This window comes from Ictidomys tridecemlineatus, chromosome 9, assembly GCF_052094955.1.
Source record: "Ictidomys tridecemlineatus isolate mIctTri1 chromosome 9, mIctTri1.hap1, whole genome shotgun sequence".
In the NCBI taxonomy this organism is placed as follows: domain Eukaryota; kingdom Metazoa; phylum Chordata; class Mammalia; order Rodentia; family Sciuridae; genus Ictidomys; species Ictidomys tridecemlineatus.
Genome location: NC_135485.1, coordinates 19,729,444 through 19,744,638, shown reverse-complemented (window position 1 = coordinate 19,744,638; position 15,195 = coordinate 19,729,444). Strand labels below are relative to the sequence as shown.

The 15,195-nt window shown below is 38.8% G+C and overlaps 1 protein-coding gene across 5 annotated transcripts in view; it reads right to left on the bottom strand.

Moving 5' to 3' along the window:
• Stim2 (stromal interaction molecule 2) overlaps positions 1–10,290 on the bottom strand; it is a 169,013-nt gene extending 158,723 nt beyond the window's left edge. For 2 of the 5 annotated variants that reach the window (XM_078021165.1, XM_078021166.1), the window contains exon 1: positions 9,674–10,290. In XM_078021165.1, the coding sequence (XP_077877291.1) occupies positions 9,674–10,067 (394 nt within the window). In that variant the 5' untranslated portion in view covers positions 10,068–10,290. Of the gene's footprint in view, positions 1–8,929; positions 8,949–9,673 lie in introns of those variants that run through there. The other 3 variants (XM_078021167.1, XM_078021168.1, XM_078021169.1) reach the window with 2 other exon arrangements.
• Between the last annotated feature and the right edge of the window lie 4,905 nt (positions 10,291–15,195).

The following is a 15,195-nucleotide window of genomic DNA, read 5'->3' as shown; positions in this document are numbered from 1 at the left end:
GGAGTCTCTCTCTTTGCTTCTAGACCATCATATGAGCCACTTCCGTCTGCCACATTTTTCTGCCATGATGTCCTGCCTCATCTTGAGTCCCAAGGAATGAAGCCAGCCTTCTATAGATTGAGACCCCTGAAACTGTGAGCCCCTAAATAAGCTTTTCCTCTTGTTCTAATCAGATCTTTTAGACACAGCAGCAAAACAGCTAAGAACGCTTACTGAAGAAGATTAATAGTTAAAAAAAAGAACTCCATTTATTTATATCACACTTTGTTTCAAAGGAGGAGGAGAGAGACATTTTAATACTTCATATGTGTAACAAAAAAACTTTTAATAAATATTCAATTTTTCTAATTTCAGTGAGGTATAATTGACAATTAAAAAGAATATATTTAACGGGGCTGGGGTTAGAGCTCAGCGGTAGTGTGCTTGCCTTGCACGTGTGAGGTACTGGGTTCGATCCTCAGCAATACATAAAAACAAAGAAAAGATATTGTGTCCATATTAAAAAAAAATTTAAAAAAAGTATTTAAGATGTACAATTTCACAATCTGATATATATTATATATACACATACATACACACACTGTGAAATAGTCACTATAATTAAACATTAATTATTCTTTTTTTCTTTTTTTTTTGGTGGTGAAAACACTTAAGATCTAGTCTCTTAGCAAATTTCAACTATATAATACTGACAAATATAGTCATAGTGTTGTATATTACAACTCCAGAGTTTATTTTTCTTGCATAACTGAAACATGCACCCCTTTATCAACATTTCTTCATACTCCCCTCTTCCCTGCCCCTGGTAATCACCATTCTACTCTAAGTTTGACACTTTTAGATCCTACATAAAAGTGAGATTATGCAGTATTTTCTTTAATCCAGTATATGTATGGGTTATGGGTTATTTCACTTAATATAATGTCCTCCAGGTTCACTACGTTCTCACAAATGGCAAGAGTTCCTTTGAGACTGAATATCATTCCCTACACACACACACACACTCTCTCTCTCTCTCTCTCTCTCTCTCTCTCTCTCTCTCTCTCTCTCTCACTCTCTCTCTCTGTGTGTGTGTGTGTGTATGTATGTATGTGTGTCACATTTTCTCTATCCATTCATTCACTGACAGACATTTAAGTTGCTTCCACATCTTGGCTACTGTGAATAATGCTGAAAAGTACATGAAAGTGCAGATAGCTCTTAAAGATATTTTCAGTAAATATAACAATACAAATAGTTGAGCTACAAAATATTTCTGTAGCTTTTTAGCACTATGCACATCTACTCTCAGGCAATTTTCAGATTTACATTGTCCCTGCAATGATAAAACTGATCAACTGCGGCATCTTTATGTCCCCAATTACATCATGGTTGGCAGAAAACACTAATTAAATATATGTTTTAGGGGCTGGGATTATGGCTCAGCGGTAGATCACTCGCCTCGCATGTACAAGGCCCTGGGTTACATCCTCAGCACCACATAAAATAAATAAATAAATAAATAAAATAAAGTTTTTAATAAAAAAATGGACCTGATTTAAAAAATATATGTTTTATATTTTATGCACATACAGTCAATAACTGACCTTCTCACTCTAACCTTTAGTTCTTTTTTGAATCCCTTTTTAACAGTCCTAGAACCAAACATAAATGCACATCAGAGAATAAATTTAAAATAACAAATTCAAAAATAGCACAAAGTATCTATACCTATAGTATCTTGTGCTATTTTTGCAGTTGTACAAAGGTTTGGGTTTTTCAGTTGGTTTGTTCTGCTTGGTTTGGGTACCGGGGATTGAACTCAGGGGTGCTTTATCACTGAGCCACATCCCCAGCCTTTTTTATTTTTATTTTGAGGCAGGGTCTCACTAAATTACATAGGGCCTCACTAAACTGCTGAGGCTGGTCTTGAACTTGTAATCCTCCCACCTCAGCCTCCCAAGCCATTGGGATAACAGGCATGTGCCATCTTGTCTGGCCAGTGTTCTGGTTTTTGGATTTTGGGGTTTTGGTTTTGTTTTTGTTGTTGTTGTTATTGTTGTTGTTGTTTTTAAGCTGGAACCCACAATAAAGACACAGCAAGGATTAACTCAGTCTGAATACATGTGGCAGATTAGAAAGAACTTAAGATGACAATGTTTCAAAAAAAGTGGGGAAATGGAAGAAAAATTATGTATGTCATTAATGTACACGTCAGAAGTTTTTTGCTGAAGAATAGGAATAGAGAAGAAAAAGATTATCTAGTTATGCAACATTAGATTTTAAAAAAAGAGAGAAAAAGCTGTAGAAATAAAACATGGCTCTGAAATGTGTAATGTGTCAAGAAGCACATAAAAAAATCAAGTAAGGGTTATTTTAAAAACATTTTTACTTACTGAGAATCATTTAATAAACAACTATAAACACTTTCATTACTCTAGGTATTTTTGATGAGGTTGTTTAGTATTTTGTAATCATATAAATAGAATATTCAAAACAAGTATTTTCAAAATTAAAAACTCAGCATTAACTGGGTAAAATAGTTTCTGAAGTTTCAGAAGTTTCACTTCCATATAATAGCAAGTTGAGGAAGACCATGAAGAGAGCGAAAAAAAGTGAAAACAACTAAAGTAAAAACAGTAGGATGCACAGAGGGCAAGATTCATAAGGACACATAAACTTGAATGCAAGAAGAAACACTCAGATCCAAGCACTTGAGTTCTTTGAATGTTATTCCAAGTAAACGGTTCTTACCAAGGTTGGAAGTTCCCTGAGCCCATGGGGGAAGCTGGGATAAAAGTGGAACTAACAGTTACCACTATCTTTAAAAAACACTGAATGGCCACAATTAAACATCCTAGAACTGCTATTAGCCTTAATCTTAAAGTTGTTTCACTTTAAATGATAAGGTTTGCATAGCCTAGCAGAAAGGAAATGACTCTCAGGACTGTAGCCATGGTTGTGCAGTATCACTTCAAGGGCCAAATGAAGTAACGCCAAAAGTCCAATCAATCATTGGCTTAAGGTTCCCCACCCCAATTTAGAATTTTCCTAGTAATGAAGTTCTCTGAGGAGGAAATGTTCAGCTAAAGCAACACAAGACCAAGAACAGAGACTTTGGATAGATCTACCCTTAAAATCAGCAACAAAGAAACCAGTCAAGGAAATGGTTACTAAAGGTAGGATTAGAAATTATCAAGAAAGATTAAATACACAATACCTACTAATATAAAGATGCAGGAGGATAAGGAAAAGATGAAACCATTTAGATTTGGCATTACAAATCATCATCTACAGATCAAGCTTAAAATTCACACATTCTAAATTCAAAATTTCAAAATTCTGAAAGAATTCAAATAATTAATTCAAAAGTTAATTCTGAAAGAAATAATATGCTAGTATTTAGTACTCACAATTATTCATGGAAGAGGGAGGCCAACTCTAATTAATATAACTTTAGTTCAAACTGGAAACAGGTTTTTTTGTTTTTTGTTTGTTTGTTTGTTTGGGTTTCTTTTTTTTTTTTTTTCTAGTACTGGGGATTGAACCCAGACCCATAGTTATTCTATATGAAGGAATAAAACACATATTTTTAAATATGGATTACTAAAGGCTTTATATAAGCATCACATACAAATATATTATCTTTGGCTATCAAGTTTTTTATTTTATCTGCTAAAGAACTGGCAAATATAATTATTAATTTTAGAAATCAGCACAAGTACAATCACATACTAATGTAACTAATTTTCATATTAATAAATAGGCACATTTGAAATAAGATGATGATGTGTTCCTTGGATTTTTCAAGGGCATATACTAACTTAAATAATTCTAGAAAGTCAAAGTGTTTAAAATTAAAAGGTAATTTTTTATTTCTTAGACTTCCATTAAAGGCCAGATTTCTTTATTAAGCTAAAAATAAAGCAATTTTCTAAAAACTTCCTCTAAACAGTTTCAAGGACAATGCATAAATGCTTAAGACCTGCACTCCTATACTGTTCCCTGGCTGGCCTCCGCGTCTCTATCATCTCCTCACTTCTATCAAAGAGAGTTAGTGTTCTCAAACATGGAGATCCCTCATGTTTAAACACTACCAAGTCTCTCAATCCCTAATGATAGAACAATAGATCACAATGCCAAGTTTATGAATAGAACTCTCTGGACATTCAAAATGTCTTTTGTTTTATCTTAAATATTAAAAGTAAATTTATATTCCCCTTAACATATATGTTTGGTATATTTTTTAATTTTTAAGTTACTAGTAATTAAATATTTGATGTTTCCCAAATAATCTAGTAAAATAGGTATGTCAAGAAAAGGCACAATGTTTTTCCTATGGTTTGCCATACTCCCCAGGACATGGCTAGGTACCCCAATTTTAGATCTACTGAGATTTCCACACATGTTGAATATGCTTGAGAATATTAAAGCACTTGACAATCTGGACCCCAACCTTCCTTCTCCTTTCGCACTGTTCTACATACATCCTATGCAAAAGTAAAGAATATTATTAACTTACTACTTATTCTTATATATGTCTCCTCTTAGAAAGCCCTTTCATTCACCTCTACCTGAAGTCTTATCTTCCAAGGTCAACCTCAAATACTACAATCCAAGTGTAGTATTTGATTGTAGTATTCCTTTGTAGTATTCCTTTTCCCAACAGTTTGCAGTCCATTATTGTGCTAAACAAAGTTTGTCTTGTATAATGTTTAGCTGTGTGTGTGTGTGTGTGTGTGTGTGTGTGTGTGTGTGTGTGTAAAGCGTCATACCACATACCAGTTAAAAATCAAAGAAGAACCTAGGTCAACAGCTAATTCTGTTACTTACTAGGTGTGACAAGTGCGGGATCATCTCTTGTATGACAATAAGAGCAGTTATCTAACAAGATTAGACTAAGAATTTTTAAAAAATGATGTATATTAAGCACTCAGCACAACACTGACACCAAGTAATAGTTTAATAAATGTACCTGTTGTTACCTAATCCATATTAGCCTGAGTTCCCAATGGGCAACCTATGCCTTGCACTTTTTTGTATTCTTTTTCATTCCTAGTGTTAGTCTATGTTTTAATAATCGCTTGATTGATGAAACTTGATTGATTCAAAAATAATCTCATAGTTAGTTCATAACAAGGTCCAAACTCTAGAGAATATCAAAAATGTTCTATTCATCATACTAGTTGTTAATTTTAACTTTAGTCAGTTTATACTTTACTCATCACGTACATAAATGTAAATCTCCAAGAATTATTTTGAAAGATTTCACACCACTACCAATGACTAAACCAATATCCAAAATGCTTGATAGCTACTCAAAAGAAAATTAATCTAGAAAAATTGTTATGTATGCAATCACAAATCAAGACCTTAGCAAATTAAAGAATTCCCTTGTGGGACCTTCTTTTGCATAAAATTAAGCAAAAAAAAAAAGGCAAGTTTCCAACTGGGCCTTTGAGTTATTCCTGTGCTATGAAATCCCCAACAGAGAACAAAGATTCTTGGTATTCTCAAGGAGAATATCAAGGGATGCAATGTTTCCAAACCAATAACTACTACTATTCTTAAGTATTCAGAATAGACTAGATCAAATGGATAAAAGCCGATTCTTCAATTCTGCAGTTAGCAATACAAGTATAGTAATGACCCTCCAAAGACTAGTAAATAAAAGGACAGGTAATGATAAGGAAGGGGAAGGGGGGAAAGGATACAGGAGAAGGACATCAAAAAAAAAAGCTTCAGGGCTAGGGATGTAGCTCAGTCAATAGTAGAGTTTTTGCCTCACATTGACAAGCCCTGAGTTGGACCCCCTAGCACTGGAAAAAAAAAAAAAAGAAAGAAAGGGAAGAAGGAGAAGGAGAAGAAGGCTTTAGGAAATCATAAGCTCAATTCAGAAAGAAAGGTTTCTAATAACTAGTACTATGCAAGCTATACTCAAGTTTAACTATGCCATAATATGAACATTAACATGTCTACCATAAATATCACTCAAGGCAAAATACATATACCACACTTGAGTCAACTACTAAATAAAGAAAATAAATAAGGGAACAACATTTACTTGGGAATTATTAAAAATGCAGGTGAAATAACTAAAAGTTTGGCTTAAGATTTTTCCAAAGGCATGCTAGCTTGAGATATTTCCATCTAAATCAATGAAGGCCCCACAACACAGCTGTGTTATCCCACAACATAGTTGTCTGGTTAGAGTAGCTCTTCTAAAGACTTTGAACTACGACTATTTTAAATTTTCACTGAAATTTTAAATACAATATCAAATTAGTGAAATGGTATGAGTTAGGATAAAACCTTTACATAAGTACCAAAAAATTTTACTTTAATTCATTAGGAAAGAAGTATAGAATAAAATATCTTAAAGTTAAGTTTTGTTTAAATAACTCTGAAACAACTATGCATAAGAAAAAATTAATGTTTTAATTATTCTATATATTTTGACAGAATAAAGAATGTGGCACTGGGGATGTAGCTCAGTGCTAAAGCACTTGCCTGGCATGCAGGATCCCTTAGATTCAATCCCTACCACCACAAACCAAAAAATGTATATAATAATAATAATAATAATAATAATAATAATAATAATAATGTGGTTTATACATATACAGTTTTTATTCTTTCATAAACTATGTCTCAGGAACCATATCTGGATAAGATCAATCACTTTCCAAGGAGATCACTACCTGATTCTATGTCTGTTAGGCAAAAAGATAGAAAAGTAATGTTTTAAGTTATTAAAGTACTGCTTTAGAATATAATCACCAAGCTAAAAGTCACCAGTCCCTAACTCCCTTTATGTTTCAATCACTCTTTCAAAGTAAGAGCCCTAAAAAAAATAAAAATAAAAATAACAAATGACAAATATACAAACACATAAGATTTAAAATATTTACTATGTAACATTATAAATAGTGGTCCCACATTATCAAACATTTCCACACTGAACTCTGACATTGTAATATAAAAAAGGAAAAGATATGAACCTTTTCTAATTATGCTAATGGATATTTATTTTGATGATGTGTTATCACCTGTCTCTTTACAAAAAACACTTTGCTCAAAATTAAGCACAAAACAGATGACATAAAGGCAATTTCTTCTTAAAATACACTAAAGTAAAACCCTAGGGAGGCAAACTTCAGTGGAAAAGAATATTTTCTACATGTTATCAGCAGCTCCTAAGAAGTATCAATCTGGAGAGGAAAACAGAAAAGTGACTCTGGCTGTCATTTTACAGAGATATTAAGAATATTGACAGTTTTTAATCAGGAGCCAGAGAGAACAATTCTTTCACAATTCTTTCAAGAATTTTCAATTTTCAAAATGAAATTTAGATTTATTATAGATATTCTACTCCATTTCTATCCATCAACACTGCCTAGAGTGTGACATAGCAGTATTTTATAAGTTTGGTCTATAGCTCTACTTCCTGAAGTGTACAATAGCACTAATAAATTATACTCTGGGCTTAGCACAACATTTACAAATGGAACCCGAGATGAAAGCACTTCTCATACACTCTTAAGAATGGAAAGGAGTTCTAGAGAGTCCACAGGGTTCAAGGCAATTTTCCATATGTTCTGATTTCATCAGTTTTTCAATTTACCTTTTCCAAGATACAAATGCTACTGACTATATTTACATAAACTTAATAAAATTACCACAATTCATCTTGTATACTGTGTAGTTTTATAACCTTAAACTTTAAATGGAAATTATTAACTTGTTAAAATCAATATTGCAACAAAAGGAAAGATTAAGAACATTAGAAATAATTCCTAGGTTGACATTATTTTAGTAAATTTACTTTAAAACACTACAGCACAAATTCTTTTTGTTATTGTCACATTTTTTCCCAATAAGAACTGCCTTTTTCAAAATGTCATAAACAACTACAGAAACATAAATCTTACAAAGAAGGATTATAAACAGCTTATTAAAATAAAATTCCATCTGAAGTAATTTTCTTGATATGATGGACATATATACTTACTAGTAGTCAGTAAATGCTCAAATTGTGAATTGGTCATCTTTCTGCCAATTACTTTTTAATAAAGTATTATTCAATTATTTATTGATCAAATTTTTCTGCTTGAGAAAGCAAGAATCACACTCCTATACCTTCTAGAAGCCAAAAAATTATCCTCCCCTTCCCACATGAAGCATTAAATCTTCAAATTACAGTCTTATCTAGCCACTTTTTTGGGAATCACTGTTCTTCACTATGATACTTACCATGTTTTTATTTGAAGAGTAAAAACTATTGAAGCATATAACTATCAATCTATCCTCTAACTCAAAGACACGTTGCTCCTCATATTATTATCTGTAATCTTTCATCCAAATAAATCACTGATAGATTTGCTGTTTCAAGTTTCATTTAATAGAGCTTGACATGTTTCGAGTAAATTAAATAAGCTGATCATTATGTTCTATGCCCTACAATTTTTAAAGTGCTTAACAAAGTTTACCAACATCCTTTTTCTCACTCAAAGAGTAAATATCCTGTCATATATCCCAGAAAATAGCTGCTTACTTCTAAAGAATATAGCTCATGAGTACTTCTCAGAGCAGCTGTTAGTAACTTCTAGATACCTGTTGGACTATCACTTCGGTTAAATACTAATGGGTCATATTGTTCCAGTTTACTTTTTCCTCTTTAACCTGGCAATTAGTGCAGAAAACCTATACAGAGCTATTAAAATAAATAAAGTATTAATAAATATAAACATTACTCTTTTGCGCCACTACTTTTCCTAAAGAAATCATTTCAGGATCTTTATATTATTACTTAAACCACCACAGATTAGTTACACAAGACAATGAAAGGCTTTAAAGTGATACAAATTTCGACTTAGCCTTACCAAACATATTTCAAAGTTGTCAATAACTGCTAGAACATTCCAATTAAAAAGATGCTGCTGCAACCTACCAGAACTGTGCTTCTCAAATACAAGTCCCAAATATCCGGCACTTAGTAAATTTTCAGGTGTCTTTCTGGTAACCTGCTGAGATTTCTGCACCCTCTGTTACCCAGCGATGCTACCACCACTAGCAAATAACTTTCCATCCTTTAAAAGGGCCACCTTCCCCCCCCTCAAAAAATATGCATTCGACTTAGACGTTTCTTTATGACTAATACGGAACCACTAATACCACTAGGTATTATGGCTCTCAAAGAATCCTCTTTAGCAGCTTCCCCTGGGACGCTGTGCTCAACGGGGTTTCAACTGGTGAGTCTCCCTGCCAGCTGCCTTTGCAAAAGCAGCAGCACGGAATCATACCGCATTGCTGCTGCTGCCGACTTATTTTCTAGCAGCTTTAAAAAAAAAAAAAATAGCCCAGTACCCTGCAGACCCTGGTGGCTCTTTTGTAGCACGAAAGAGAAACTACCGCATTGCTTAGCTTGGGAGAGCAGGGAACCCAAAAGAAGGGCGGGGAAGCGAATGCCGTCGAGAGGCTCAGTCGAGGGCGGGGTGAGAAAAGGAAGGCGACCGAAGTGTAAGGGACCGCGACGGAGCAGCCGCCAGGGAGCCAGCGTCTGAGCGCCCAGCTCGGCATCACCCAATGGCCCGGACCGTCGAGTAACCGGCGCCCGCCGGGACGCGGGACGCTCCAGAGGATGGGGGTCCCGCCGCAGCCCGCCGCGCCCCGCCAGTCGCCCCCTGGCCCTCACCTGTCAGAAGCGCCGAGCTGCCGCCCGCCGCCGCAGCGGGAGAAGAGGCGGCTGCCCCGGCAGAACCCGCCGCCCGCCGCGCGCGGAGGTGCCTTGGCACAAGCTCGCATCCGTCCGCCGCTCCGGCTACCAGCAGCCCGAACACCAGCACTGCAGCCCAGCGCTGCCGCTGCAACCAGCCCGAGGCCGGGCCGAGAGTCGCGGCGGGATGAGAAGCGAAGGGAAAGCGCGGCGGCGACCCGGCCGCCGGCCACCCGCCCGCTTCGCAAGGCGCCGCCGCCGCGGGTGACACCGCGGGCCGCCCCCGCCGCCTCAGACTTGGGTTCCCGCCGGGCGCCAGCCTGGTCCCCTCGGCACCGGCGGCCTCCAGAGCTCGGGTGCCAGCTGTGTTCATTGGTTCCGGTTATTTAAAAAAAAAAAAAAAAAGTAGGGGGCTGAAAGGTACGGCGTCTTGGGGCCCGGTGCGGAACCAGCGCTGCTGCCGCGGCGACACCGGGATCCGCTGCTCTGGCGCGGCCAAACACCAGCCCCAGTGCCCGCGCCGCCGCCGCGGCGCATCCCCCCGCCCCCTCCGGCCCGCGCTCGTCGTAGTACCACGCTCGGCCGGGACGCCTCCCTCCCCTCACACATTAGCTCGCATACCAATCCCCCGCCTCCCTCAGCCCTTCCACAGCGCAGGCGCGGTGCTACTGTATTGCGCGTGCGCAGTGCCCAGCCCGGCCCCTAGAGGCGTTCCCGGACAGCTGTGAGTGAGGCTGGGTGGTTCCTAACTCCGCAGCTAGGCAAAAGGATAGGGGGCGGGGAAGGAGGCGGTCTGTCCCCCTCCCCCATCCACACCTCCTCCACGATTCAAAGTTGGGGCGGCCGCAAACCTAGAGAAGAGTACCGACGTCCAAAGTCGCTTGGATGAGTTACAGCAGATTGGAAGGCAGAAAAAATAATTGCATGGCTCAAGAAACGCTCATATCTGAAAAACAGCGGAGTCCCCCTGACTTCAATGTAGGTGGGGTTTACAAGTGACCAGTTGTGTAGAGTGGAAGTTATTATATGCTAGTTTTATATTTACTTGTCAAACATTGAGCAAAAAAAAAGAAATGCCAGGTGCCAGCTTGCGGGGCATTGCTCTAAGCCTGTACAAATTGCATATAGTAACTTTAATTATCATCGCCATACTGCAAATGAGGTAACTAAGGCCCGGAAATGTTAAATAGCTTTCTCCCAAGATCCCAGCTACTGAATGGAAATACTAAAAGAATTCACTCTAGCTTCTTACTTGCCCATTTTAGACGCTACCTGAACCTGACCCAGTCCCAGTCTTCCCTGTCAATTGAATTGGTTGCCAGAACAACTATAGAGTAGAGTAAACCTGGAATGCAACTACGTTCTTATGCATCCAAGATCAGGTTTCTCTAGTAGATTCTGTTCATAATGGACTTGAATGGTTTCACGAAAAAAGAACCAGAATATGTATGGGATGGGTTGTGCGAGGGGTAGTGGTGATAACTCTCAGAATGGAACCCAAAGCTTAAGCATGCTAAACACCCTATTGCTAAGCTACACCTATAGACCCCAAAATATAAGATGTCAATACACATAGAGGCTTTCTCTATCCCAGGAGCACAAGGTTATCTAAGACTTTGAAAACAGCACTCTTAAGCACATAGGTCCCATTTATTATTGGTTTTTGCTATTGGCTTTGGGCTTCTTCTATTGGTTTGGTTACTTCCCAAAGTCAAGAAGATACTCACATTGCACAATCTTCTGAAGAATTTCTTAGGCAGCCTAAAATAACCATGAATATTGTTCATTGTGGGCAGACCAAGGCCCACTCAAAAAGAAAGAATCAGGAATATCTTTGAGGTTAATCTATCAACAATCATTTTATGAGAGACTTCTTGCAAGCATGGTGTTCAATGGCAATTCTTTATAGAGCAACAGAAAGATTAAGGCACAGAAATGAAATCATACATTTGCTGACTGCCAACAAAGAGATACTTTGGTTAGGAGAACAGGAAAAGAGAAAATAACAGACTTGTTACCTCTTCTTCAAAAAGCATCATTTCATTTATTTAGGATTTACCAAGCACCTAGTATGTGGCAGGCAAGGAACTGGGCATTGGGAATTCCACAGAGAATTAAGAGAGAGAGAGACTTGGAAAGTCAATTAGATGAGCTTTCAGATATGAGATAGCTGCAGTCCCTGACTAGGGAATTTTGGTCTTGCCTAGCAGATAAAATTTACAACCATTAAACAATTAGAGGCTAACACAAGGTAGTAATCAGTTTCTAAATTGGGCAGTGCAGACTGTGTTATAGTAATAACAGTATAAAACCACGAACAATTAGCAAATCACTGGGGCCAAGATTCTTTAAACAAAGATGATGTAGCATTTTTTCTTCTTCTTTTAAAGATAGGGACAAGGTATTGGCATTGAAAAGCTACTGGATTTGGAATTAGAAATGTTTATTATTCGCATGACTGGAGCCAGGATAGGGAACCAGCAATCACTGAAAAGACCTGTTAGCCTAGCATGGGCCAGGAATAAACCTATCTATATACTATCTTTTTCATAGATACAGAAGTTTCTGACTATTAAATGAATAACCATAATGTGACTTATTGTTGAACAGAGGTGTAGTGTCACTGTGCATCAAAGAATAAACCTAGGTACAGAAAAGAGAAAGTTCATTGCTTTGGAATAAAAGCCCATCCTTAGAATTATAGACGTTTCTATTTGCAAGCCAAACATAAACACAAGGCTCCAGCTGCAGCAATAGCTTCCCTTTCTTCTCAGGTTTCCTTTACCTTTCCCTTTTCTTGCCACCCAAAAGCTTTCTTCTCTCCCTTCCTCTTGACAAATCCCACTCGAAATATATCTGGAGACCCTTTGCCTTGTCGACTGCTTCTACTTCTTAACGTCCAAACTTAAGATTTACTATTCATTACTGTTTCATTTTCACCCACTCGTGACTTCAGTATTCTGATGGTCAGCCCTGATTTTTTTCTAGTCGATAGAAAAACTGGTAGAAAACGCAACTCCAACACTTTTCAGCTGTTAGATCCTCAGTTTCCCCACTTAAACTGTAAATTGTTACAGTCTCTCCCACTGTAAGTTGGGGACCCAGGAGTACCCGACACACTGGCTGGCGGAAGAAGAGAGAATAGGGAAAGCTTTTGCTCGGTGTCCACACACAGTTATCTTGTCATTTTCCGGGAGAACTGGCCCCCGGGCCCTGGCCGTGTGTCCTAAGAGTGCTCTTGGTTTAGGATAAACGAATTGCAATACACCGATGCTGTCTGATTTCACCTTCCTGTAAATAACCCCCAAACTCTTGGGGCGTGCCCAGCATAGATGCACAGCAGGATCCGAGCACCCGTCCTCTCCCTACACAGGAGGCAAACCCGCCCTTAGCCAGAGTCGGGCTGGCTCCGCATCTTCTGGTCCCGAAGATCCCAAGCGGCCAGGACAGCCCAAGACTCGCCGCAGGCTCCACCTTGAAGAACCGGATCTCCGCGAGTGAGTGAGGCAGGGCGCCTGCGCCACCCGGCAGCCTTGCGCATGCCCACTGCCTCGGGCCGGCTTTTCCCAGGTGCGCGAGCTCGAGCTCCCGGGGCTGTGCGCGCGGCCGATCCCCGGGTTTCCGCTCCCACTCCTGGGGCGGCGGGTCCGGACGCCCAGCCGCCGCGCGATGACGTCACCGCGTGGGCGGTGAGGCAGCGGTCCGTGGGGAGTACAGTGGGCGTGGAGCCCCACTCTGGGTGGAGATGAGCCGCGGGGAATTCCGGCTGGAGGTTCACCGGGAGGGGCTTCCTCAGGCGTCTCCTCCTCCTTCGGAGCTTCTCCCACCACGCTTTGACACCGGGGGCGGGTTGCGACTAAAATTTCTGGGCGTCAACTGAGTGTCCCTGGAATGTAGGTGCGGATCGAGCACCATCGAAAAGTCCACTTGCTCTTCTTGGTTCAGCCCCTTGGGGAAATCAAAAGAGCAGTCTTTGCCTCTGGAAATTCTGTTGTGCACAGGCCACGTATTCTGCTTTCCTGCCCATTCCTTACACAAGTTTGCAAAGAGAATTGAGGTCCTGAGAAGCTGTATCACTTTCTAAAGTGATGCTGCTAATATGATGGTTCCCGTGTTCAAACGATGATGCTTCCGCGTATAAATGTTCCTGAAATTGTGGAATGAACTAAAAAGTGATGGTTTAGGTAGCTCATTAGCAAGACACTCTTCAAAAGGGGTTTAGTGAGGGTGGGGTTTCCATGTTCAAGGTCAGCCTCAGAAATTTGGTGAGATCTCAGCAACTTAGGTAGACCCTTTCTCAAAGTTAAAAGGAATGAGGGTGTTGCTCAGTCGGCATTTTTTAATCTGTTGGACATTCACATCTTTTCATAAATGAATGTTCAACCACAAAATTAAAAACTATCCTTTTTACACTAAATTCTTTCAAGCATTTATTACCTTCTTAATGGCTGCCATTCTAACTGGAATGAGATGGAATCTCACTGTGGTTGCGTTTCCATAATTGCTAAAGATGTTGAACACTTTTTCGTATATTGTTGGCCATATATATTTCTTCTTTAGAGAAGTGTCTCTTTAGTTCATTTACCCATCTATTGATTAGTTGGGTCTTTTCTGGTAATATTTTTGAGATCTTTATATATTCTGGGTATTAATCCTCTGTCAGAAGGGGAGCTAGCTAAGATTTTCTTATATTCTGTAGGCTCTCTGTTCCTACTAATTGTTTTCTGTGCAGAAGATTTTAATTTGATGCCATCCCATTTATTAATTCCTGGTATTATTTCTTGAGCTTTAGGTTCTGTTGGGGAAGTCATTGCCTATGCCTATGTGTTGGGTTGTTGTCCTTACACTTTCTTCTACAAATTGCAAAATTTCTGTTCTAATTCCTGTGTCTTTGATCCATTTTGAGTTGACTTTTGTGCAGGTTAGAGGGAGGGATCTAGTCTCATTCTTCTACCTATGGATAACCAGTTTTCCTAGCATCATTTGTTTAAAAGGCTATCTTTTCCTCCAAGAATATTTTTGGTGCCTTTATCAAATATCATATGACTGTGTCTATGTGCAATTGTCTTTGTGTTTTCTATTCTGTTCCATTGGTCTATATGTCTGTTTTTCTGCCAGTACAGTGCAGATTTTGTTAGTATATCTCCACAGTATAATTTAAAGTCAAGTATCATGATGTCTCCAGCATTGCTTTTTTTCCTTTTTCTTTTTTTTGGGGGGGGGGTGCTTAAAATTGCTTTGGCTATTTTGGGTCTTTTATTTATTCTTATAAATGAATTTTAGGACCTTTTTTCTTAATTCTGTGAAGAATGTCATTGGTATTGGCATTTTGATGGGGATTGCACTGAACCTATACATCATTTTTGGTAATATGGCCATTTTAACAATATTAATTCTGCCTATGCATGAACATGAAAGGTCTTCCCTAAGCTGAGAGGTTTTTTTTTTCCTATTGTGAATGGAATTGTTGTAAATTCCTTCTATCCTTAGTCTTTTCATGA